The sequence below is a fragment of the Sphaerodactylus townsendi genome, linkage group LG01 (genome assembly GCF_021028975.2).
Source record: "Sphaerodactylus townsendi isolate TG3544 linkage group LG01, MPM_Stown_v2.3, whole genome shotgun sequence".
Classification (NCBI taxonomy): domain Eukaryota; kingdom Metazoa; phylum Chordata; class Lepidosauria; order Squamata; family Sphaerodactylidae; genus Sphaerodactylus; species Sphaerodactylus townsendi.
Window position 1 is genome coordinate 26,048,380 of NC_059425.1, and position 25,973 is coordinate 26,074,352.

Sequence of the window (25,973 nt, forward strand, 5' to 3'; positions counted from 1 at the left end):
TCCTTTCTAGTGCTGACTAAACCTCAGGGATCTGCTTGGGGAGTGACCCCTCCTTCCCCTAATGGCGCAAGGCCAGGAGTGTGGCTCTATCTAGGTTTACAACTTGGATATGTTCCCACTGGGGAGCAGCCGGGGATTTCCCTGCTTCTGCCCACGAGAGTATGAATCACCCCCGTGAAGAATGTGAGACGCCATCCGGACCGGACTGAACCGGTTGAGGGAGCACGTGCTGCGGCGCGGGGGGAAGGGAAGTGCTCTATCGGTTTCCCCCCTCTGTCATCATCAACTATTTCCCACCCTCCCGGTATCAACGTTTCAAGGTTGAGTTTCAGTTTCCTACTAGCGCTCCCAAGCATGTGCAGAGTGCCTCGGCCTCAGCACGGTGTACACGTAACAAGCCCCGCCCCAGAAGGCGGTATGAGGGGACGCAGATTTTCCAGGCCAAACACATCCCTCGAAACTTTGTCTCGAGTCAATCGGTCCTCGGTCTCTTATCTACAGCCCAGCAACTTTCGGGGTGGAATCCAGGTTTCTATCACGCAGGAGAAACCCTGAGCAAACGGGGAATCCTTTTTCTCGGCAGGAATCAATCATGCCATGTAAGGGCATCTACGTCATAGTCCCGTGACTCATCCAGGGCATGAACCAAGCGCGGCTTTACTGAGAAAAGGCGACGCGCGGCGCTGAAAAGTTCGGTTCGTGCAGGGTGGCGGCGGTAACAGCCGATACGCCGGCTCCTGCAATGGCGCCTTGGGGGCGGGGTTTGCCATGCAAATAAGCTCGCTGAGTGGCAGCATGGAAATCTCTCCCCCCCTTCCCTGAAGCAAAAGTACGAGCAATGTGCTAGGGAGTTCCCATTCATAAAAATCCTCAGACAGAGGGAGAGTCAGTTGGCTGGGCTGAGCCCGGGCAGAGATGTTCAAAGAGTACGGAGCAGGCAGGCTACCCGCTCCAGGCGCTCCTCGGCCGCGTTTGCAGAGCCCCGCGCCCACCTTTCGCCCACCTTCTCAGCAGGTAAACGGCTTTTTTTTTCGCTCTCTCGGTGTCGATTTCTCCTTCCGAAAATAAGAGGTACTGAAGATCAAAGCCCATCTACAAAAACCCCTTCCCCCGGCTGTTTTTCCTCAGGCGCAGTCTGTACATGCTCAGACGCACTTTGGTCTGCTTGGTCTTTTAGCGTTTCTTCCTTTTTAGACACGACTCCCCCCCTTCCACGTGTCGTTCTCCCGAGTTGCTGGCTGCGGTGCTGAACGTAGTTCAAGGGTGATCTCTCACAGCGACCCAACTCCGTTCCTTTTTTTTTTGACGGAAGCCTTAGGTCATCGATAAAGTGGAATTAGTTAATGTTTTCACAGTTGCTATCCAGGGTGTTTTTCCTAACTTGGGGGAAATGGTTAATTTTTAAACAGGTGCTGAGATTTACTGGAACCCCCATTATTTCTTGCAAGGGCCCTTCTCTCTAATCGGAGGTGTGGGAGAGGGGGAGATGAGTCACCCGTGAAGGAAATGTGTAACCTATTTACAACTGAATTTTTAAGAGATTTCAATTGAATACCATTTCAGTTTCTGTAAAACTCCATGACTCTACATGTCTGATATTCAGTGACCTAACCAAATATGCCAGTCTGTCAGTGTTCCTGTTCTATATTTTATATGTCTGTCCTTTTGCATAACTATCTCTCAGTTACAAAATACCTTTGATAATCATATGGTATCATTTTAAAAATAACACTCTGTACATGCTCAGAGGCCGAGTTATTCCTTGCTGTATGGGTTGATTTTGGAAATAGTTTTTCACTCTCAGACTATATTGAGGCAGGGTCCGTACAGTAACTAAAACCAAGCCCTTTGGAGCTAGACCTACAGAACACTTTGTAGGGAATACATATTTTCTTGTTAGGTGATCTATGAGGATAATACCAGAACTGGCCAGTAGGAGGCACTGGTATTCCAGATGTGGTCTGAGTTGGAGCAGACTGGAGAAGGCAAGGGGTAGGAGCCCTTGTAGGATATGACAACTGAACCATCTGGAATGTGAGCACTTGAAAGGAAGTGGAGCCTAGTGCTTAAAATGTGTTCTTTAGTATCTAGGACGCCTGAGTTTTTTTGAAAATAGAGCATTGGGGGAAGGGGGAGAGAGAGAGAGAGCTCACATTGGTTTATCCTTAATTAGAAACCCACCTGGTTATATAACTTTATACGTTCCCTAGCACAGTGAGCCAAAAGAGTAATATAAATATACTCAGTTGATTTTGAGGTGTTTTCAAACATGTCTTTAAAAATCAATATGGTTTGAGTATGGTGAGAAGGGGAGTAAATGACAGGAGGATTCAGGCAGCAGGGCTCTGCACCCCCACCCCTGATTTTTGGATTGGGAGGCTTCAGGACACCTATAGAGCTGCCCTATACCTCTCCAGGGAAGTGGTGTCTAGCTATCCAATCTAGCTGGTGGAAACCAGAGTTTCTGTATAGAAGATGATATTTGAAATGGCCATGCTGGCAGGGGCTGATGGGAATCGTAGTCCGTGAACATCTGGGGTGCCAGAGTTGGAGACCCCTGGTGTAAAGAATGAACGGGATGTCTGACTCGGGGAATGGGAGATAATACATCAGCCAGACCTGTCTCTTTTTCTTCCTTCTGGAAAAAAAATGACAGGGGGCATTCAATACTGTGGGAGGGGGGGCAACTGGGCAACATTTGGGGATATTAGCTCCTCCTCCTCACTTCCCACAGCTTCTGACAGCCAGAGAGAGTTGTTTCGTGTTGATCACCCCATCCAGAGGATAAAATACTAGCTGACTTCTGCTGGCCCTTAAAAGGTGGCACGCGGCAAATAGGAATCAAAGGTGGCCCTATGAAGTTGACTGGGTAGCCAGCAGGTTCAAGCCTCTCCTTGAATATATGCCTGAGATCTTATGCAGAAATCATAAATATAACTATAAAAACACAATCGTCTTGTCTGGAGTGCTGCTTTTATGTTGTGGTTTTTAAAACGTGTGACTTGGAGAGTAGTTAATGATAATGTTGTGTCCTTGGGGGCAAGGGGCAGTGGGTTAAAGGTTAAGAACCACTGCTCTAACCACTGTACAGCATTGTTTCCCTTTGCTGAGGGTCTTCCTCTTTTTAAAAGCCATATAGCACACTGAAGGCTTGGCAATCCACTGCCATAGAAAGTTGGCTTTTTTCTCCTTCCTCAGAAGAAGGAAGGGCACAGGTAGCCCAGCACGCTGTTTCCACTGGTGGTCAGTCAGATGCTGCTGGGAAGCTCTTCTGTAATGTTCGCCCCCTCAGATATATTGTCACTGTCCATGGAAGTTCCATTTTGCTGTCATGAACAAAACCTATTGATAGGCATGTCCTCCATGAATGTTGCCCAATCTCCTTTTAAAGCTATCTAAGGCAGTGGCTATTTCATCTTGTGGCAGTGAGTTCCAGAAGAAGAAGAGTTGGGACTTATACCCCGCTCCTTTCTCTCCTGTAAGGAGACTCATGGTGGCTTACAAGTTCCTTTCCCTTCCTCTCCCCACAACAGACACCTTGTGAGGTCGGTGGGGCTGAGAGAGTTCCAGAGAACCGTGACTAGCCCAAGGTCACCCAGCTGGCATGTAAGAGTGGAGAAACACATCCAGTTCACCAGATAAGTCTCTGCCACTCAGGTGGAGGAGTGGGTAATCAAACCCGGTTCTTCAGATTAGAATCTACCTACTCTTAACCACTATACCACGCTGGCTCTGTGCATTCAGAAATAAACCAGGTTACTACAAAAGACGATATATCAAGGGGCACATTTGGCCTGTGTTTTCTGCCTAGACTGGAAAAGGGAGTGCTCTTCTCCCTCAAACCGGTTCATATGTTCTGTTCCTCCCTCCCTCCCCCTATCATCAGTTTTATCTGGGTGATTGGAATCCTAAAAATATACTTCTGCATTTTCCCATTTTCTTTCAGTTGTATTTTTTCCCCAGAAAACAAACTCCCCCCACTTCTCATTCATTTTTTTCAAAGAGACATTGAGAGAACACTGTTCTCACACTGCCAATTGAGCCCCCCACCCCACCCCACCCCACCCCACCCCACCCCACCCCTAGCTGTCAGGTCTCTGCACTAAGTGGGGAGAGAAGAGATTTCCCTACCAGGTGACTTTCTTTACACCTGGGTCATCTGTTGGGGCAGGATGGGAGGGGCCGTGACTTTTGTGCTGTGTCATCTTCTGCTTCGTCATAACAAGGTGACTCATCAGAACAGTCGTCAGTCCCGAAGAGAGTCACCCTCTCCGCAGACAGGGAGGGTGGGGTGCCCCTCCTCCTTCCCTTGGACCTAGTTTCAGTGCCAGCTAGGATTTCTCATCCTCTGCCTTCCTGCTCCCTTGTGAAACAACCCTGGGAACCAGCCTTACCCTAAAGAAGGGCTGCCAGGATGAATGGGATGCAGATGAAGCGGTTCAGATAGTTAATGATGATAAAAACCTGGCACTTAAAAGGTGCACCTCAAATATTCAAAGTATTTCCTGTGCACTGTCTTGGCCATCCTTACAACAGCCTTGTAAGGGAGACCTCATTATTGCGGGGGGGGGGGGAAGCTGACCCTGATAGAGAGTAGAACCTATGAAATTAATGGATAAGATTTAAACCTGGGTCTTCTCAGTCAGCAAATTATACTTGAAACAGGCTTTATAAACATGCATGAAGCTTTTTGCTCCCCTTGTGAGCTAGCGTGGTGTAGTAGTGAAGAGCAGGTGCACTCTAATCTGGAGAACCGGGTTTGATTCCCCGCTCGACCACTTGAGCTGTGGAGGCTTATCTGGTGAACCGGATTAGCTTGTGCACTCCAACACCCAGCTGTGTGATCTTGGGCTAGACACAGTTCTTTGGAGCTCTCGCAGTCCTACGCACCTCACAGGGTGTTTGTTGTGGTGGGGGAAGGGAAAGGAGATCGTAAGCCCCTTTGAGTCTCCTTACAGGAGAGAAAGGTGGTGTATAAATCCAAACTCTTCTTCTTCTCCTCTGTCTAACCTTAAGAACATCAGAATCTACCTGTGCCCCATCAGGTCTACCTAGTCTGACTGGCCACTGCTGGAAGCAGATCACTGGACATTCACAAGAAAGGTGCAAAGACAGCAGTCCTCTTCTGTGACTGCCCCTTGTGGCTTATGGTGGTGGTAGTGAGTGCTGTCAAGTCTCAGCCATTTAGGGGTGACCCAGTAGGTTTTCGAGGCACGAGACAAACAGAGGTGGTTTGCCAACGCCTGCCTTTGCACAGCCACTCTGGACTTTCTTGGTGGCTTCCCACCCAAGTACTAACCAGGGCCACTCCTGCTTACCGGTAGCTTCCTGGATCTGTTGAGATTGGGCTAGTCTAGGCCCTTCAGGTGAGGGCATGATCTTTAAGCACTGATAAACTTACATTTCTCCATCAATCTGTCTAACCCTTCAGCTGTCTAAATGAAAAGCGAACTCACCATCTCCAGGGGCAAGGGATCCTGTTTGTGGAGTATAAGTTATGTTAAATTCTGCTTTTCAAAAACAGTCCAGAAGTTACTACCAATGAGGACTCTCTCCATTTATGGGCAGCAGTGAGAGTAGTGATTAAGAGCAGCAGGTGCATTCTAATCTGGAGAACTGGGTTTGACTCCCTGCTCTGCCACTTGAGCTGTGGAGGCTTATCTGGGGAACTAGATTAGCCTGTGCACTCCAACACACGCCAGCTGGGTGACCTTGGGCTAGTCACAGCTTTTCAAAGTTCTCTCAGCCCCACCCATCTCACAGGGTGTTTGTTGTAAGGGGGTGGGGAAGGAGATTGTAAACCACCTTGAGTCTCCTTACAGGAGAGAAAGGGGGCGTATAAATCTAAACCTCCTCCTCCCCCTTTTATTTATGCCCCTACACTATTCATAATTTGAAGTCGATCCATTAAACCTAGAGTCCTGCCTCCTTAGAAAAAGCTTCCTTGGGAACCTGGGTAGTCTTTTTGGTGTGTTGCCAGTCTGACTACTTCCCCCCCCATTCCATGTTTAACCGTTAGATTCCATTTGCAGTGGAGCAATCAGATCTGTCAACCTGCTGTAATCTCTGGATCACCTCCCCAACCCTGGCAAGAGAACCCGGGAGTTTGAGCTGCCAGCCCACATCGGGCCATGTTGCATTGTGCAAGGAGCTGGTATTAGGGGGGCTATCGGAACTGCCCCACCCGTACCTGGCCAGAGGCATCTGCAAATCTTTCCCAGGGAGCAGGCTAATTCTGTGCTTGTTTGAATGCCTCACCCAGTAGGTAGGTCAAAGTGATGCAAGCAGCCACACAGCTGGCTAGGGAGTGACTCTTCAAAGGTGTGCCAGGATGCTCTGGGGCAAGGCAGAGGCTACCGGAGAACTAGCTCAAGGGGTGCAAAGAGGACACTGTGTGTATAAGGCAACCGGAAGGTTCTTTCACCTGTCTTGTGAATGTTAACTGCCTTTATGAATTGAGCCAAGAGGAAAAGTGGTCTATAAAGATTTGAATAAACAAATTATCCAGTATGCTGTGTTCATTGCCAGATGTCTGGCCTGGAACTGACAATGTTTCTGACCATGTAAAGGGTGCTGTTTCTATTCAGTTAACTAATTGAGGAAGGCAGGCTTGATCCAAGACATATTGATTCCCAAGGTGGAATATATGGTCCAATCCTCTCTTCCCTAATGCAGTTGCTGGAGTGGACAGCAATAGGTGATAGCTAGTGCCTGCTTGCACCGATTGTGGGCTTCCTGACTGACCAATGCTGGAAACTGACTGACTGACCAATGCTCACTGACCAATGCTGGAAACAGCATGGACTGGGTAGACCTTTGGACTGATCTGATGCAACTCTTTGGATATTCTTAAATTAATGGGAGTGGCCTGAAAGATTTCTCACACCACGGCATAGGTCTCATGGATTTGAACCATGCCACTTGCTCTTGGGAATTCCCCTGGGTGATTTGAAGGGTGGAGAGTGCAAAGGGTTTAAGGTTCGGTCCTTGGCTTCTCCGGTTGAAACTAGCAGGTGTTGAGGGGCGAGACCTCTTTTCTTCCTTGGCTGGAGACCCACTGCTTTCAAAGGAGACAATGCTGAGCTAAGCCCCGTCCACACATGCAGAATAATGCACTTTCAATCCACTTTCAATGCACTTTGCAGCTGTATTTTACTGGGCAGAGTAGGAAAATCCACTTGCAAACAATTGTGAAAGTGGACTGAAAGTGCATTATTCTGCATGTGTGGAAGGGGCCCTAGATGAACCTAGGGTCTGACTCTGCACAAGACACTTCTTCCTGGCTACCCATTGGAAAAGTCCTTGCTGGGACTTTCAGGCTGTGGAATTTGGGGCATTCCCATCCCTTGACACACCTACTCTTATGGTCAGCAAAGGGAGGAGTCAGCAAAAGAACCAGGCCCACCAGCCATAATCTTCCTGCATCTGAAGATCCAGCACGGTAAAGTGGTTAAAGGGTTGGGAAACGCAGGTTCGAATCCCCCCACTCTGCCATGAAAACTTGGCTGACTTTGGGCCAGTCACACATTCTCAGCCTTGACCCTGGCAATGATTGAAGTGGTCCAGCCCAGCCATGGGTCAGCCTCCTCAGTGAACACAGGGCCTTGCTGTCTGATGGCTTCTGCATTCTCGGATGCTGATAGATGAAAAAGCAGGCCATAGTTCCGTAGTGATCATACATGTGGTTAGTTGGAGCCACTGGTTGTGCTTAACATTTGACTTTCTGCAACCATCAGACAATCAAATGTTACTGGTTGGGGTGGGGGGTGGGGGGCAGGCTGGTGAAAACTGAAAGTCTGGGTGCTGCAGCGAAACCATGTAAAAGATTGATTTAATTAAATAAGGGCGAGGCAGTGTCAAAATGCTCTGTGCTTCCACAGCCTCTCACTGCCTTGGTTCTCCTGGCGCAAAACCTGCTGCATGTCCCCTGGAGCATAGAAACATAGAGCTGGAAGAGACCCCCAAGGGCCATCCAGTCCAAGCTCCTGCAAACGCAGGAAATTCACAGCTACCCCTTCACTTCCCAGAGGAAGGCAAAAAACTTCCAGGATCTCTGGCCTGGAGGAAGATTCCTTCCTGGCCCCGCTGTGATGATCGGCATGATCCTGGACGTGTAATTGGCCCATGAGAGCCAAGCCAAGTTTGGGCTCATCCCTCCTGGCCCTCCCTCTCATGGTCTGCCTAAATTCACAGAATGGATTAAATTCGGTAGCATCCTATCTGGGGTTTTTCCTTCTGTTTTCCTCATTAAAAGTCGCTTATTTATTCGCCTCATTTATTCCCTGTCTTTCTCTCCCCCCCCCCCCCATGGGGACCTAAAGTAGCTGACAACATTCTTTTCCTTCTCTGTTTCATCCTTAGAGGCCAGGTCCTTTAGGGAAAACGTGAGAACTGAAAAAGCCAGGGAGAAGAGAATACTCACGATGGGGCAGCCCCTCCCGTGGCTATCCTAAACCTTTGAGAACATGTAAAGAGTGCCTTGTTCTTCAAGACAGAGTTATTGCAGGCCGTTTGTGCACAGATCAGGGGGCCCTGACTTCCAAGCCGCTGTAGGCACAAGAACATCTATCTGCTAACCCTCTGCCTCTCTTCCTGCAGAAGTACCCATCTGATCCGGGGGCAGGACCTAGTAGCAGCAGTGGCTTGGTCCCCAGTCTCAACACTGTCACCACCAGCCACGATCTCCAGTGGATGGTCCAGCCCACACTAATGGGTGCCTCTCCGGGAATCCCCCCATATCCACGGCCCTACCGCTGTCCACACGACTTGGCCAATTTGAGTAGAATTCGACCTGGCGTGATCCGCACTACATACCCTGTCTTAACATCCCGGAGGCGTCATTCAGATCATGTGAGTATCTGGGAGAAAGAAGGGAATTATTTCTTTCCAGGGAAGGCAGTTGAAGAACATTTAGTTTTTTCCTCTGTGCGTGTATGTGGCTAAAATGTTTTTTTCCCAAAGGTTGCTCCCCCCCCCATTCCTAATAGAGCAGATCCAAAGTAATTGCTAATGCTTCTGCTCTGCTTCACCTCTATTGGTTCCAGATTTCTAGAAGTCATATTGGTCATTTCCCCACTTACCGTCTGCTGCGCGCTACTCTCCCCAAGTAGCACGGGGTCCCGCGGCACTCCCCACTACAGGGGCGTCGACAACGCAGCTGCCCCGACGCTGCCGCTCTCGAGCCCCCTCAGCGCGCGTCATTCCTGGTGCTCCTCAAAACGGCGCATTTTGATGACCCCGCGCAGAGCGCAGGGTCGTGGGGAAGCCCGGGAGCTCGCCAGAAATGACGCGCGCTGAGAGTAGCGCGCAGCAAAGGGTGGTCGAGGTAAGTGGGGAAACGACCATTGTTACACTGTCTATTGCAGCGGTTCTCAACCTGTGAGTCACGACCCCTTTGGTGGTCGAACGACCCTTTCACAGGGGTCGCCTAAGACCATCGGAAAACACATATTTCCAATGGAACCGAGACACAAATAATTTTATGGCTGGGGGTCACCACAACATGAGGAACTGTATTAAAGGGTCGCGGCATTAGGAAGGTTGAGAACCACTAGTTTATTGGATGTCCCGCCTTGTATATTGTATTGACTTTTCTGTGTGATCTGCCTTGAGTCTCAATGAGAAAGGGAGACTATAAATAATGCAAGCATATAAAAATAAGCAGCCTTCCTCTAAGACAAGCCTCCAAATCCCTGGAATGTGCAGAGCACTGAGGAGAGACTTTGAGAATATGCAAAATGCCTTTCCAGTAGCATTGCAGTCAAGAGTATAAAGCGACTTGGAGGGCTGAAGGTACTACTGTACCACCTTGGTTATAGCTGTTGCCAACTTTTTAACTAGTGGTTGAGTTTGTGTGCCTTTCTGAGCCCTGAGAGGCACAGATTCAGAAGAAGAGGAGGAGTTTGGATTTATGCCCCACCTTTCTCTCCTGTAAGGAGACTCAAGGTGGCTTACAAGCTCCTTTCCCTTCCTCTCCCCACAACAGACACCTTGTAAGGTAGGTGGGGCTGAGAGAGTTCTGAATGAACTGTGACTAGCCCAGGGTCACCCAGCAGGAATGTAGGAGTGCGAAAACACATCTGGTTCACCAGATAAGCCTCTGCCACTTGGGTGGAGGAGTGGGGAATCAAACCTGGTGCTCCAGATTAGAATCCATTTGCTCTTAACCACTGCACCATCCTGGCTCTCAGGTGCCGGTGCCTCTTGTAACTTGGAGATGGCAGTGGTTACAGAATCATAGAGTTGGAAGGGGCCATACAGGCCATCTAACCCAACTCTCTGCTCAATGCCGGATCAGCTTGAAGCATCCTTGACAAGTCTTCATCCAACTGTTACTTGAAGGCTGCACTTTTCTAAGCAGCTGATTCCACTGCTGAACCACTCTTACTGTAAAATATGGAATCATAGAGTTGGAAAGAGCCTGTTGAACTACAGCTTATTTTACTGTTAAAGATATGACATCTCTGGCAGGAGAACAGGTGGCAACCAGAACAGGAATCAGCTTCTTTTTCCCATCCTGTTTTCTGTCGAGGACCAAAGTCTTTTTGTGTGTGGCAAGGGCGCCCTCTAGTGTTCATCATCAACATTATTTGGTGCATCAGTACCAGGCAGGTGGCTTCCTTGATTGACTAAGGCAGGGGTCCCCAACTTCTTTCAGCCTGTGGGCACCTTTGGAATTCTGACACAGCAGAGTGGGGCGCAGCTACAAAATGGCTGCTGTAAGAAACAGGGCTAGCTGGTGTCAAAGTGAAGGTAAAGTTTCCCCTTCAGTCGTGTTCGACCCTGGGGTACCACTGTAAGCAGTGATTTCATAGGCAAGCCATTTTTGTGGGGTAGTTTGCCATTGCTTTCCCCGGCTATTCTTTTCCCCCTAGCTGTGTGCTAGGTACTCATTTACCGACCAAGGAATGGATGGATGGCTGAGTTGAGCATGAGCCAGCTGCCAGGATATCTGACCCACAGGGGCTCGAACTCCTGACTGTGTGAGTGGCAGGGCAATCACTTAACCGCTATGCCATGCGGCTCCTTAATTAAATTCTGTACCATTTAAATTTCCAAAGGCCAATCAGAAGCCCTCCTGGGTAAAAGCCCCACCCACTTTCTAATAACACTTGCAGGTACCCAGAAAGGGGTTGACTGGCACCACATTGGACCGAAGGGACCAATTTAGAACTACTAGTTTCTGGTTTTGCAATTATTGCTAAACTTCTAAAATAGAAAGTATTATGGTTCAAAGACCACTTGGGGGAAATCCTAAGAATGTAAGGAACCCCGCAGGATCCAACCATAGCTCCAGCTGGTTCAATGTCTCTGTTTTTAACAGGGGCCAACTTGGTGCCTCCAGAATGTATACGAGGCAGGATATGAAGGAAACAGCCCTCCCCTATTTATTCCCTAGTATATTACATTCTGGAGCATATTTCTTCTGAACACCACCACATCAAAGTTAGTTTCAGGTGGGTAGCCATGTTGGTCTGTAGTAGATCAAGGTTCGAATCCAGTAGTATCTTAAAGACGAATGAGATTTCCAGGGTTCAAACTTTAGAGGGAGCGTTGACTCTTCAAAGCTTATTTCCTGGCAACCTTGTTGGTCTTTAAGGAGCTTCTGTGCTCTAATCCTGCCTATCTAAGCTAGTGGACTATACTGTAATGGGCCCGTGAGTTCCACATGTTAATTCTGCATTATAAAAAGTACTTTGGTCTTTACCGATTGCAGTCATGCCTTCAGACCTGTACGTTTTGGCCTAAAAGCTCTTCCATCTATGATAAGGGGAACCAGCTAGAATTACTTGCTGAAAAGGATGCTGTTGATCTGTTGGTGCTTTGATGTATCTTTGAACACCACTCTGTGGCTTTGTAAGAGAGGTCAAACTCTGGCTCCTTTCCTCCTTCCCTCTATACCCCATCCCTGGCTCCTCCTTTAGGCTAGAAAGATGCTCAAAGTCCCAATGGGAATGGTCTTGAAGTGCACAATGGCAGATGAGGGCAAAGAAAAGGGTGCAGACAACAGCTTTGTTTGTGACCCATGTTGTTTGACTGGTGTGCTTAATTCTTTATAGCCTACGCCAGAAGAGGAGGAGCGCCGCCGATTGCGGCGAGAGAGGAACAAATTGGCAGCTGCAAAATGCCGGAACCGTCGGAAAGAGCTGACAGACTCCTTGCAAGTGGTAAGTGAGCCTCTGGTACTCCGAGGGCAGCACAGGCCAACACGGGCCTGCTGACTAGTGGCAGTGATTGGTGGCAGGGCAGCAATCAGCAGGCAGGGCCTCAAACAATGCTCAGGGCACAACAGAGACAACAATAGGGGGAAAGACTGGTCCCTGCCCTACAGAGCTTACAGTTTGCATCGTTTTGACAGAGGCAGGATCAGACCCGGAGGGTTAGCAAGAGAAAAGGATTGGGGTGAAGGAATATCTGTGGCTGTATCCTGGTGGCAGTGCTTTTCCATGTTCCTTCTGCTGCAAATGCAGAGGCATTCTCAGCCGCAGAACAGAACCCCCGTGGCAATTTGGCCTGTATTTTCCTTGACTCAGCACCCCACTCATCCTTTAAAAAATAAATAAACCCACAGTTGGCTGTCACTGTAGCATAAAGTCATTTTCCGCGTTGTGAAAGGGCAGGAGATCTCCAGGCAGGTTTGCTGAACAGGCTAATTCGTTTTAATTACAGTATTATGTGTTTTTTTTCCAAAACGTCGTTCAGCCAATGAATCAGTTAGCGGCCCCTGAACCCCAGGGTTCCTAGCTTAGCACTGTCTGGTAGCTGGGGACCCAGCCCTCCAGCCATTAATCCCACTTTCCCATTTTTGTATCTCTTTCTTTCTCCAAAGGAAACAGACCAACTGGAGTCGGAGCAGTCCACCCTGCAGAAGGAGATAGCAGAGCTACAGAAGCAGAAGGACCGCCTGGAGCTGGTCCTAGCAGCCCATCGCCCTGCCTGCAAAATCCCAGATGACTCCTCGGGTGATGATGAAGAGGAAAGAAGTGAGAGGCCCGCCACCTCTGCCCCCCTTCCAGACAAGCCAGAGTCTCCGCCAGGCCCCAGTGCCCCCCGACGAGCAGCTCCGGTGCCCCCCTGCATCACTTTGCCCCCTACGGGTATCCTGGAACCAGAAGCACTGCATACTCCCACCCTGATGGCCACACCTTCTCTTACCCCCTTCACCCCCAGCCTAATCTTCACCTACCCTGCACCAGGGGACCCTGAGGAGCCCTCTAGTTCTGGCTTCCCTCATGAGCCCTGTTCATCTGCCCATCGACGCAGTAGCAGCGGGGACCACTCCTCTGACTCGCTCAATTCCCCAAACTTGCTGGCACTCTAAGGAACTAGGCCGTCTCTCTCCCTCCTGGGGTGGTCTGCCGCTCCTCTTCTGCTCTGGATTGTTTTTGCTATGTTCCAGAGTTCCTCTAGCTGCCTGCACCTCACCAGGGAGTTTTGCTTTCCCACTCTGAGGACTTGACAGGCTTCTTGCTCCTGTTTCTGCATCAAGGTACTGGTCAAGTTGCCAGTCCTCAGGAAGGTTCAGGCAATGGCTTACGGTGAAGAGGAAAAAAGCATTCCTTCCAGAACAGTAGAACTATGGCCATCATTCATTCACTTTTTGATACATATTTTTCACTCCATGTCTTTTGCCTTCTGGAACCACCATCACCCCCACCTCATGTTCAGAGGAGATCCCGAGATCATTCCCTTCCCCACCAGTCTGTTTCTTCCACATCTGACTCCGTTTCACAGCCAGAATTGCCTGCAGCCTCCTGGATGAGGTGGGGTATCTGTTACATGTCAAGAACTTCTCCTCAAGCGCAGAGAGTGGCTCAATGCAGAGAAATATTTTTTTATTGTACACTTGTATTTGCCCCCTCCCCAACTTATTTCTTGTGGAAATAATTATATGACGAATTATTGCCCAAGAGTCCTTATGTGTCGTGTATCCTCTGTGGATGTGAGAGGCTGTGGCGGCCATTTTGGCTGGGCTGCGGATCTTTGTCGACAAAGCTTGTCAAGAAATAGGTTAATAAAAATAGCACACAGAAGATAAACTTTGTTCTAAAAAATAATGCTGTAAGGTCTGAAACAGTTGCAGAAGAGCTGTTAATTGTATGTGGGGGGGACACGGAAAGGTTAGAAGGGGGATCCTCTTGTGAATTTGAAAACCATGTTGGTTGCTCTAATGAGGGGACACAGCTTGATCACTCACACAGGCTCATTCCGCACATGCAGAATAATGCCCTTTCAAACTGCTTTCAGTGCTCTTTGAAGCTGTGCGGGATAGCAAAATCCACTTGCAAACAGTTGTGAAAGAGGTTTGAAAATGCATTATTTTGTGTGTGCGGAAGGGGCCACAGTTAACATTAGCGACATGGATTTTACGGAATCAGAATTCCTTCATAGTTATATAAATTGAAAATCTTGGGTTTCCTTAAAGAAAAGGTAAATATGTAGTCTTTATGCACTAAAAAGAACTAAAAAGGGGACAAAATGGGAATACTGGGTCAGTGGGTAGGAAAGAAGTTCAGAAACAAAGCAGGGGGATTTCCTCGAACACTGTCCAGTGTTACAGTTGGTACAGAATGCTGTAGCCAAAATGTTTACTGGAGCGAGTCGACGGCACAATATCATTCCAGTTTTGTGTCATCTACACCATGGTGTAGTGGTAAAGAGTAGTGGACTCTAATCTGAAGAACTGGGTTTGATTCCCCACTCCTCCACATGAGGGGCAGACTCTTATTTGGTGAACTGGATTTGTTTCCCCACTCCTTCACATGGAACCTGCTGGGTGACCTTGGGCTAGTCACAGTTCCCGCAGAACTCTCTCAGCACCACCTGCCTCACAAGGTGTCTGTTGTGGGGAGAGGAAGGGAAAGCCGCTGAGTCTCCTTACAGGAGAGAAAAGTGGGGTATAAATCCAAACTCTTCTTTTTCTACACTTCCTCCCAATTTGCTTCCAGGCCAATTCAGGGTGCTGATTTTGACCTTCAAAGCCATATATGGTTTGGGTGCCCAACCTTTTTGAGCCTGTGGGCACAGCACAGTGAACACAACAACAAAATGGCTACTGCAGGAGGCGGGGCCAGCCAAAAAATGATTGCCAGTAACACAGTGTAGATCTTTCTGCTGTGTTGGCGGCTGTTACCAAGGCAATATTTAACTAAATCTACACAGCCAGTCAGAAACCCTGGTGGGTGCCATGGTACCCACAGACATCACATTAGGGACCCCTGCTTGAGGCCAGCATGCTTTAAGGAGCTATGTCTCTCATATGATCCTGTCTGGTCAACTTTGCAGGCAGAGGCTAGGTGGGTGCAGAGGCTAGATGGGTGGTAACCCAAGAAAGGGCCTTCTCAGTTGTGGCACCAAAACGTTGGAACTCCCTCCCTAGGAAGCTTCATCTTGCCTCTATGTGTCTTCTGTCAGTGGGTGAAGACTTTTGTTTTTGTTTTCTTTGGCATACCTCCAATAACTGTTCTTGCCCTTCCCCTCTGGTTTTAGTGTTATATTTGTGTTTATATATTTTTACAGAATTGGTTTATATGAATTTTATTTTAAATTCTATCACGTTGAAATGTTTTAATGTATGCCACCCTGGGGTCCCTACTTGGCTGGAAACGTGGCATTGAAATGTTTAAAATAAATAACAGTTGCATAGCCCAAACTGCTTCTCTCCATGCCTTAGTACATCAATTTTTTTTAAATGTACTTCATTCATTGCTCACCTTTCTCCCCAGTGGGGAACTACGGCAGCTTAGTATGGTTCTCCTTGCCTCCATTTTGTCCTCCTAACAGCCCTGTGAGGTAGGTTCAGCTGAGAACATGTGACTGACTTAAGGCTTCCACGGCAGAGCAGGGAATTGAAGCTGGGTCTCCCAGATCCTTCTCTGAGGACCCTGAAATATGAAAGTATCATGAGCACATACAGAACATTCCTTCCTTGCTACCAGCAGGGATCAAGGTGGGTATAATGACCACCCCTCCCAGTTTCATAACATCCCATAGCAATGACAGACTAGCCTGAGCTTGTCAGAACTCTGAAGCTAAGCAAGACCGGCCCTGGTTGGTATTTGGATGGGAGACCATCAAAGCAGTCCAGGGTCACTAAACAGAGGCAGGCAATGGCAAACCACCTCTTACCTTGAAATCCCTATGAGAGCCAGCGTGATGTAGTGGTTAAGAGCAGACAGATTCTAATCTGAAGAACTGGGTTTGATTCTCCACTCCTTCACCTGAGAGATAGAGGCTTATCTGGTGAACCAGATGTGCTTCCCTACACCTACATTTCTGCTGGGTGACCCCACTGAGCAACCTCATTTGCTCTCACAACAGTTTCCAGGCCCCTGCACCACTTAGTTTGCTAGGCACAGTTCTCTCAGAACTGTCTCAGCCTCACCTACCTCGCAGGTGTCTGTTGTGAGGAGAGAAAGGGAAAGGAGCCTGTAAGCCACCTTGAGTCTCCTTACAGGAGAGAAAGGTGGGGTATAAATCCAAACTCTTCTTTTTCTATCAGTCAGGTGTGACTTGACGGCATTTTATTATTACTGCCATGAGTGTAGAAGAAAAACTCATTTGGCTGTGAGCCGTGAAAATGGATTATGGTCATTACTGAAGTTCCTCCTCTATCCAGAGGTGGGATCCAACCAGAGAAGTGGTTACTAATTTTTTCTGAGTGCCGAGAAGGGGTTACTAAAGCAACCTCCCTGCCCAATAGGGATTGGAGGTGCGTGTGTGCGGTGGCGCCACTGTTTGAATCCCACCACCATCGGAACCTGTTATTAAAATTTTTGGATCCCACCACTGCCTATATGCCAGCAGAGTAGAACACCAGAGATGACCCCCACCCCTTCCTTTTCAGCCCGGGGAGGGCCATCTCCTAGTAAACCAGGGCAGAGAGTGCATGTCCAGGTTTTGTTGATTTTGGCTGTGTGTTATCAGGGAGTCAGGATCTGGACACCTGCTTCCTGGCCTGGAGCCCTTTTGTCTGCAATTTCACTGGGCCGGAAGAAGCCCAAGAGGCCTCCTCATATTTGATTCTGCTGTAGTTCTACGTTCCGGTTCTCAGCCAGGCGCACTCCTAGGAATGAAGAGGAGCTTGCTAACCAAGTGGGAGTCTGCACCTCAGCCCTAGTAAATGAGCCAAGAGCCACATGACCACAAAGTTATCAGTAAGACCTGTGATTTAAGTCTCACTTTCCCCACACTAAATGTAGACTATCATCAAAACAGTTTCAGGATCAAGAAGCTACAGTCTGGCAGAAGATTTCTGCCATGAGTTTTGCATACTGTCCGTTGTGGGTAAAATGAGGAACTGTAAGTTTGCAAGATTTCTTCCTTCTGTGGAATAGTTACCCTGCCCCACTGCCCAGTTACTCCGTGCTCTCAATTGCTACCTGCGCAGAAATGTGTACAGTGCAGTTCCTCCTGTGCATCTTTGCTGGTGTAAGGCCTCCGCAACTCAGCACGCTAAGTAATTCTGCACATGGCTGGGCTATTAGATCGATTCAACATATTGTTTTTTAATCCATGAAATCTGTATACAAGCAAAACAAGAATTACGAAATGGGGGGCTTTTAACAATTACGCACTGCACAGCTGCAGAGGATGCATTCTGTCTCCTGGTATTTTGAGTAAATGGTATTAAATATATTTTTAAACGTTTTTTAGAAAAATCTATTGCCTGCTTTTCGGGGGGGGCAATAATTACAGGTAATCAGCAAAGGTTATACCCACAAAAGTAAAATTGGAAGCGCGATGTAAAAAACAAGCAAATCAATCTTCTCGTCCTGAGCCACCTCTCCATGGCTGATTGCTCCTCCCAACCCCAATATATCAATATTAAGTTTAGCACTGAAAGAAAAAGAGTCTCAGCATCCACTTCTTTCTTCATCCCTCCTAAAATATTCTACAGCTGACTTTGTCAACTAAATGCATCCTTTTTCCCCTTTCTAGGACATTTCTCAAAGTTCAAATGGGTGAATCATAGGGAATTCTTTCCACCACTATGGTTCAAGTCAAAGAAAATCTCCTTTTAGGTTTTGGAGCAAAGTGCCCCTGAGCATATGCAGAATGCACAATCCCCACTGAGCAACCTCATTTGCTCTCACAACAGTTTCCAGGCCACTGCACCACTTAGTTTGCAAATGAGGGACAACTGAATGCTAAAGGGTTAAGCTCCAGATAAGAGCCACCAAAGGGTAAACAAGGATCTCGCTAACAGTTGCAGAATTTAAGGCACCCACCCACTCCAGAACCTAGACACTTTCAGACAAGGTGAAAGTGATTCTTCCTTCCCCAGCAACAATTTAAAACATTTATCCGATTCCTAAACAGATTTCTTGCACCCATGCTGCTAGTGGACTCTTTTGACCCCCTTCCAGTTCTTAGTAGCAGATATCAGCAAAATCACGCACTGCATCCTTTAACCCGCAAGGCAACAGGATATTGCCTCCGCCCCAGATTTGGCTGTATCCTGGAAGAGAGATCTTGAAGTCCTTGAGGGGGGACAGGAAGCGGTTTCCCCGGCCTCAGTTTCCTGATATCCAAGGCTGTCTCCAGGAACAATAAAGTGGCTGATTCATTTGGCTTCCAATTATGTTTCACTGACCACAGGAAGAGTTCAGTGCAGACCAAAAACTTATTACTTCCATCAACAGCAGTTCTTCTAATAAAAGGCATCCAACAGTGTTGCATTCTCCATGTGTGACTGACACAGTGGCCTCCCTCAGAAATAAATCTTATACTTCATAGATACACAAATTCAGTTCCAGATATATGCCTTGCAGGTCAAGTGGAGGGGGGTTCCTAGGACTACTGTTTTTGAAATTCTCAGGGAAAGAGATGTCTGGTCTCCATACTGCGGAAAGAATACTGCAGAGCTGGGAAAAGTGCAGATGAGAGCAGGTTTATATAATTACACATGAAACAGAGCAAACGGATAGAGCAAACCTTTCCACCCGCTCTGATAATAACAGAATATAGGGGCACCCAACGATGGGCAAGACAACAGAAAATATTTCTTTAGGAGTAATTAAACTATGGAAATCACTGCCAGGGGAAGAAATGATGGCCAGGAGCATGAATGGCTTTAAGAGGGGCTTTGAGATTCATGCAGGAGATCCATCAATGGCAACAAACTATGGTGAGTAAAGAGAATCCCCACCTAGCAAGCATTGGAGAACCAGTCCTAAAGAGATGGGATGTGCTTCGAGGCACTGTATGTTGGCTCTCCAGGACAACCAGGTGGTCACTGTGTGAAATGGGATGCTGGAGTGGATGGACCACTGGTCTGACGAAGCAGTGCTCTTATGTTCGTTTATGCCCCCCGCCTCCCACTTATTCCCTAGGGGGGAGGAATGCAGGGCATTCCTCTGGAGGCCCGGACTCCTATATAGAAAGCACTGTGAGTGGGCCAGTGGTTTTATATAGGATTCTCCTCTCATATGATGTTCTTAACAGTTGGGCTACTGCTGTTTAAGAGAAGGGAGTCTCTTGCCCTTTACAACAGCCCCATTCAGCTGTAGTTCCAAGGAGAGGCTCCGTCATGGGTGTGGTTTTGGATGCAGGATTTCAACATGTGGTATTAAAACCAGAAATAGGGTAGGATAAAAGAACGTAACTCTCTAAATAAGCCTCTCTATATGTTTGAGTCTCTTGTTCCCTCCCCCAAGTCCAGTTGAAGATCACAAGTCAAATGTAAGTACCCCTCAGCATCATACATAGTTCAGAATTCCTCCTTTCCCTTTGCTCAGCACTCCCACAGGTATATAATTACTTCCAGACAACTGGAGTCACTCATGCTGCCTTCCCCACCCTTATTGCCTCCCACAATCAGTGCATTTAAAAAAAAGAATCTTGTGGTACCTTAAAGGCTTGCAGATTTATTACGGCACAAGCCTTCTGTTTGTCTTTAAGATGCCCAAAGACACTTTTAAGTAAAATTTGGATGCTCGACAGAATAACACTGCTATCCCTCTGTAATTTGCATCTGAGATGTTCAGTCTTTGTGGAGTGGGGAGAGCTACTCTCCATTCTGGATCGTTCATCACCAAGGTCAGCAGGGAGAAGTTCACAGCCCAAACAATTCCCAAAATCTAACCCGGGCAACTGCATTGACAGCAAAGATGTAAAAGACTTCTGTGAAATCACGAAGTTTGCTACATTAAACAAAACACATTTGGTGCTGCCAAAATGTCCGTCTCCAGTCCTGGTGGTCATTCCTGAACATTATGAGGCAGGATCCCTTCTTCAGCATATCGGTTGTGAAGAAATGCATCCTTGGGCCAGAGCCGTTTATCAGTCCATGTCAGGGTGTAGCGGGGAAGCATCTCCCCTATTGATCCAAAGGACGTCCACAAGACAGATACTGACAGCAGCAGCAGCACTTGGCTTCCCGCCTCACATTATGGCTTCACAAACAGAGTTCAGTGCATCCTCAAACGCCTGCTGCATTCAGCAGAGTGCAGATGTATCCCATAATAAGTTCACATGTCCATGTGATGTTGTTTTTTCAATCGTGGTGAGGATACTCCCACCTTCACCAAATCCACCCGTTTCAGCTACTGGGATGATGGGGCAAGCGGAAGGGAGGGAAAGGCGGGCAAGCTCACCGGCTTCCTCGAGGAGAGGGTCTGAGGTGTGGCCCTTTTTGTCCCAAGCCGGGATAGGCTGGCAGGCGCCACCCCCTGGCCCCCACGCGTGGGCCGGCCGGCCGGGCTGCCGGCTAGTCGTCGGGGGAGCAGGCGGGGTGCAGCTGGTCCGGGCTGCCGACGCTGCCGGTGCTGGAGCTGCCGTCGCCCAGGTCTCGGGGCCCGCAGGGCAGGCTGAGCTCGGAGGAGCCGCCGCCGGGGCTGGGGGTGGCGTCGGGGCGGGCGGAGGCGCACTCGTCCTCGAGGGCCAGGCACAGCTCCTTGAGCTCCAGGTTGTCCTTGGCCAGGCGCTCCTGCAGGCCCTCCAGGCCGGCCAGCTTGCGCAGGCAGGCGGCCACCTCGTCGCGCAGCACCTGCGCCGCGTGGTGCCCGAAGAGCTGCCAGTGGCGCGCCAGGCGCTTGGCCTTGAGCCGGTCCTCGTCCAGGAAGCAGCACAGGTCGCGCAGCTCGCGGTTCTCGGCCTGCAGGCGCCCGTTGACGGCCTTCAGCTCGCGGATCTCGCGCAGGTGCTCCTGCAGCTGCCGGTTCACGCCCTGGATCAGGCGGCCGCGCTGCACCAGCGCCGCCAGCTTCTCGGCCTCCTCGTGGCGCAGGCGGCGCACCAGCTCCTCTTTGCTGCAGCCGCCCAGCTCCGCGTCGCTCAGCTCCGCCACCGGCGTCGCCGCCACCGCCGCCGACGGAGGGGCCTCCGGGCTCGGCGGGGCTGCCCCGGGCGGCGTGGCCTCGCGGGCCGGGAACATCGCCGGGGCGCACGGAGCGGGGCTGCCCCGCGGCTGGCGCTCACCTCCACCCAGGGCGCGGCGGGGGCGGCTGCGGCATCTCCGGCTCGCCTCCCTCAGCTGCTGCAGCAGGACATCCTGCCGGGCTTGCCCCTTCCTCGGGCTAACGGGACTCGGTCGCTGCAAATGCGCGGGTTCAACGGCGGGGGAGCAGGTGCCGACTTGGAGAGGGCGCGCCTGCGCCGAAGGAGTGAGTGGGGGCGAGGGAGAAAACGTGCGAGACCCCCCAGGCAAGGGAGGGGGCGGGAGACGCGGCGCTGCGCAGCGCCCTGGAGGGAATTGGTGCTCGGACGACGAGGCAGGCGGGGTCCGGGTGGGCGGGTGGAGAGAAGGGGAGGCCTGCAAACCCCCGGGAGGAGCGGCTGCTGTTGCGGCGGCGTGTTGAACTCCGGCCAGTTTGCGATTAGCAGGGCTGCCCCCCGCAGGCACGATGAGAATTTAATCCGGATTAAGGAAAATCTACCAACCTCTGATTCCTAGAGCATTGCATAGCAGAACATGCAATACAACAGTTACATTTGAGGCCAGCACCTTAGAGATCAACAGTTTTCCACAGTCCAAACACACCTGTGAAGAGAAGATGCCAGCAGCCGCAGATACAGGTGGAAACCTGAGGAGCTAAAACCACCAGACCAGGGCCACACAACACAGAAAACCTTCAACAACCAGTGAAAACTCCCACAATAGAGTTTTGACTCTTGAAAGCTGACAGCCTATGGCCAGTCTTTGAAATGAACCTGGACTCAAATCTAGCTGAATCCCTGATTCTGTCTCCTTTTTTTTTTTAACCCTTTAGGATAAACGAAGACAGTGCAAAAACACATCAGGACCGGATCTGTCCTGCAAAAACTCATACTATGCCAATCCACTTCAGGCAAAGTTCCTGCAGTTTAAACCCACTGAATTCAGTGGGCTGAAACAGAGGGGGTAATTTGGCATAGGGATTACATGTTTATTATTTTAGGTGAATGAATCTGGAATTGTCGAAGGCTTTCATGGCCGGAATCACAGGGGTGTTGTGGGGTTTCCGGCCTTTATGGCCATGTTTCTAGTAGCATTTTCTCCTGATGTTTCACCTGCATCTGTGGCTGGCATCTTCAGATGGCTCATCTTCATCTTGAAAAGAAGTGCCACAGGTTTCTGTCCTGAGCCCAGGGCTATTCAATAATTGTATCAAATACTTCGATGTTAGAATAGAGGGCATGCTAATCAAATTTGCAGATGCTACCAAATTAGGAGCAGTCGCTAATACCCCAGGGGAGAGTCAGAATTCCAAATTACCTGAACAGATTAGAGAGCCGGGCCAAAACTAATAAAATAAATTTCAACAGAAATAAATGTAAGATTCTACACTTAAAACAGAAAAAATGCATGCACAGATATAGGATGGGTGACACTTGGCTTGTCAGCAGTAGGGATGTGAAAGGGATCTGGGAGTCTTAGTAGACCACAAACTGAACATGAGTCAGCAGTGTGATGTGGCAGCCAAGAAAGCCAATGCAATGTTGGGCTGTATCAATAGAGGTATAGTGTCTAGATTAAGGGATGTAATAGCACCACTATATTCTGCATTGGTCAGACCTCACCTGGAACACTTTGTCCAGTTCTGGGCACTACAATTCAAGAAGGATATCGACAAGCTGGAACTGGTCCAGAGGAGGGTGATTGAAATTGTTAAAGCTCTGTAATCCATGCCCTGTGAGGAGAAACTTAGGGAGCTAGGTATGTTTAGTCTGGAGGAGGGAAAGTTAGGCGTGTGTGTGTGACAGGATAGCCATATTTAAATATTTGAAGGAATGTCATGTTGAAGAGAGAGCAAGCTTGTTTTCTGCTACTCTAGAGACTAGGACAAGGAGTTATGGGTTCAAGGTACAGGAAAAGAGATCCCAGCTAAACATTAGGAAGAAATTCCTGATGGTGAGAGCTGTTTGACAGTGGAATACACTGCCTTGATGTGTAGTGGAGTCTCCTTCTTTGGAGGGTTTTAAGCAGGTACTATATGGCCATCAGGGGCGTAGCTGGGCCAAACTGCGCCCGGTGCACATTCTATATTTTCCGCCCCCATGGCCCCCCCTGTGGTGCCCCTCCGGTGGCATCTCCCCTTCCCCATACACTTGCATGGATTTCCTTTCCTTTTTTTCTGCAGAACTTTAGGCTGCAAAAGAGCCTGTTCACAGTAAAATGGCCTGATAGGGAACTATACTTTCCAAGGATACCTTTGCTTGAGCCCCAAGATCTCCTGGGAACTGTAGTTCCCTCAGGGCGTTTTACACTGCAAACTGGCTTTTTGCAACCTGATAATGTTCTTGATGAGGAAAGGAACTAAGAGGAAGTGATGAGACAGGGTATGAATTACTACAGAGTGAGAAAGGGGGAGAGACTAGGTGGGAATTTTCCGTCGCCCGGTGATTTTTATGCACACACCGCCCCCTTGTAATTCCGCCACTGACGGCCATCTGTCAGGAGTGCTTTAATTGTATGTTCCTGCATGGCAGGCGGTTGAACTCAATGGCCCTTGTGGTCTCTTCCAACTCTATGAATCTGTGTTGCTGGTGATCAAGATCAAGTTAGGTGGTCTGGCCACATAGCCCGGAAAACCCACCAGAACCAGTTGAATCCGGCCATGAAAGCCTTTGACAATACAAGATCAAGTTTTCATGCCATTCCTGATTATAATGAATGGGTGTAAAATTTGGATGATTAAGAAAGCTGAGAGGGAAAAAATTGATTAATCTGAAATGTGCTGGGTGACCTTGGGCTAGTCACAGTTCTCTTCAAACACTCTCAACTTCACACCTACCTCACAAGGCATTTGTAGTGGGGAGAGAAAGGGAGTTTGTAAGCTGCTTCAATATTCTTTACATTTGAGAAAAGCAGGGTATAAATCCAAACTCTTCCTCTGTCTTGTGGCACCTTAAATACATTTTTAAACATTCTGCCCATGAAAACTTGAAACAAAAAAACTTGTCTGTCTTTAAGATGCCCTGTTTCTCCCAATTATGAATGAGAATGATACTTTGAGGCTGTAGGACACATAGTAGGGAGGATTTTTTTGTAATGTAATGCCCAATGAGATACCTACCTAAATGTTTTCACAGACTGTATATCTTGGAAATTTTTATTGATCTTTAGATGCTACTGGACTTGAATTTTGTTCTTGGGCTGCGGTTAGACCAGTATTTCTGATGGACTGGAACATATCTTTTGCACACTACACATGCACGTATTAAATCTTCATGTTAGAATAATCCATCTTTAATAAGGTATTTTATGGAATATCCATTGCATTTTCCCTGCAGAAACCTGAGCAAATCCTCTTTCAAGGGCATTTAGGTAGCTCCAAGGACTGTCTGAGAAAATAATAGCTCACATCTGCTGGTGTTTTACTGGGGAGCAGGAATGCATTGTTGTTTTTACATTACAAAAGTATCGCTAAGAGTCTATCACTGCCAAAAACAACCATCTTGGGACATCTTAAACACGAACGCATTTACTGTGGCATCAGGTTTTGTGAACCATTTCACCAGAAGTATGAACTGGTATGTCAGTTGGCATGCATACATGTGCACATGCACATATGGGAAAATCAGCAGAAGGACAGCTGTTTAAATGCTTTGCACTAAAAATGCCCGAGATTGATCCTAGGACCTTCTGCAAAGCAGAAATTGACCTCTGAACCTCAGCCCTTCCCTGTTCTCGACTCCAGCTGCATTTTTGGCCTTGAGGACTATGCTGTGTTCAGGTTCCTCCCAAAGCATTTTGGTGAGTCAGCAATTATTCAGAGGACAATATAGGCAATTATTTAACTTGAGTCGGCATCAGGAATAGAATCTGACCCATGCGCACTATCTCAGGGCCTCGCTGGCTTTCTCAAAGAAAAGCTGCTTTTGAGAAAAGAAAATTCTATGTAGAAGCATGATTTGTAACCCCATGTGGACTGAGGGTGCATGGCTAAGACCTAAACCACCCAGGGCTGGTAACTTTGGAAGCAGCATGAGAAAGGGGTGCCTGACAGAAATGGACATCTGGGAAAATATGCTGTGCAGCCATGGAAGTATGAATGGAAGAGGAATGGGCGGTTGGGACCATTGTTACTTGTGCAGTTCCCAGGGATGTAGGTATAGATTTTTATGGGGGGGATTTGGGGGGCCACGCCCCCACGAGCCCCTGGGAGTGTGGCCATGCCTTCCCAAGCCCCTCCTTGGCCTCAGTGCTTATAAAAGCAGCTCTCCGAGGCCAGGGATGGCAAACTCCCCTGCCCTCCCCGCCCCCCGGATGGGCTCCCAGCTGGCAGTCCCTTCTGCCCTCCCCTCCGGGCAGAGGCGTAGCTAGGGAAAATGGAGCCTGGTGCAAAATCTGAGTTTTGCGCCCCCCCTCCCCCACAGACAGCCACTGTGATGCTGGAATCCACCCATAAACAGCATCATTTTCAATGGTGTTTTAACTAGGGAGCCCAAATTATCCTTTTAAATCCACCTTAAAGGGATAATCTGGGGTCCCCAGTTAAAACAACATTGAAAATGATGCTGTTTTGGGGTGAATTCTCCCCTACCCTGAA

At 48.7% G+C, this 25,973-nt stretch overlaps 2 protein-coding genes across 2 annotated transcripts; one reads left to right on the forward strand and one right to left on the reverse strand.

Moving 5' to 3' along the window:
* The first annotated feature begins 880 nt into the window (after nt 1-880).
* On the forward strand, nt 881-14,711 carry FOSL1 (FOS like 1, AP-1 transcription factor subunit). Its single transcript, XM_048514748.1, has 4 exons — nt 881-1,014; nt 8,599-8,850; nt 12,060-12,167; nt 12,830-14,711. Exons 1-4 carry the CDS (start codon nt 916-918, stop codon nt 13,319-13,321), a joined length of 951 nt encoding a protein of 316 aa, XP_048370705.1. The 5' UTR covers nt 881-915; the 3' UTR covers nt 13,322-14,711.
* Nucleotides 14,712-17,487: 2,776 nt separating this feature from the next.
* CCDC85B (coiled-coil domain containing 85B) lies at nt 17,488-21,777 on the reverse strand. Its single transcript, XM_048514782.1, has one exon. It carries the CDS (start codon nt 21,374-21,376, stop codon nt 20,711-20,713), a length of 666 nt encoding a protein of 221 aa, XP_048370739.1. The 5' UTR covers nt 21,377-21,777; the 3' UTR covers nt 17,488-20,710.
* Nucleotides 21,778-25,973: the final 4,196 nt, after the last annotated feature.

Excerpts from the sequence above, each read along its gene's own strand:
- FOSL1 (XM_048514748.1), top strand. The coding sequence starts at position 916 with ATGTTCAAAGAGTACGGAGCAGGCAGGCTACCCGCTCCAGGCGCTCCT. Across the intron at positions 8,851-12,059 it reads GGAGGCGTCATTCAGATCAT|CCTACGCCAGAAGAGGAGGA; the intron begins GTGAGTATCTGG and ends AATTCTTTATAG. Across the intron at positions 12,168-12,829 it reads TGACAGACTCCTTGCAAGTG|GAAACAGACCAACTGGAGTC; the intron begins GTAAGTGAGCCT and ends CTTTCTCCAAAG.
- CCDC85B (XM_048514782.1), bottom strand. The coding sequence starts at position 21,376 with ATGTTCCCGGCCCGCGAGGCCACGCCGCCCGGGGCAGCCCCGCCGAGC.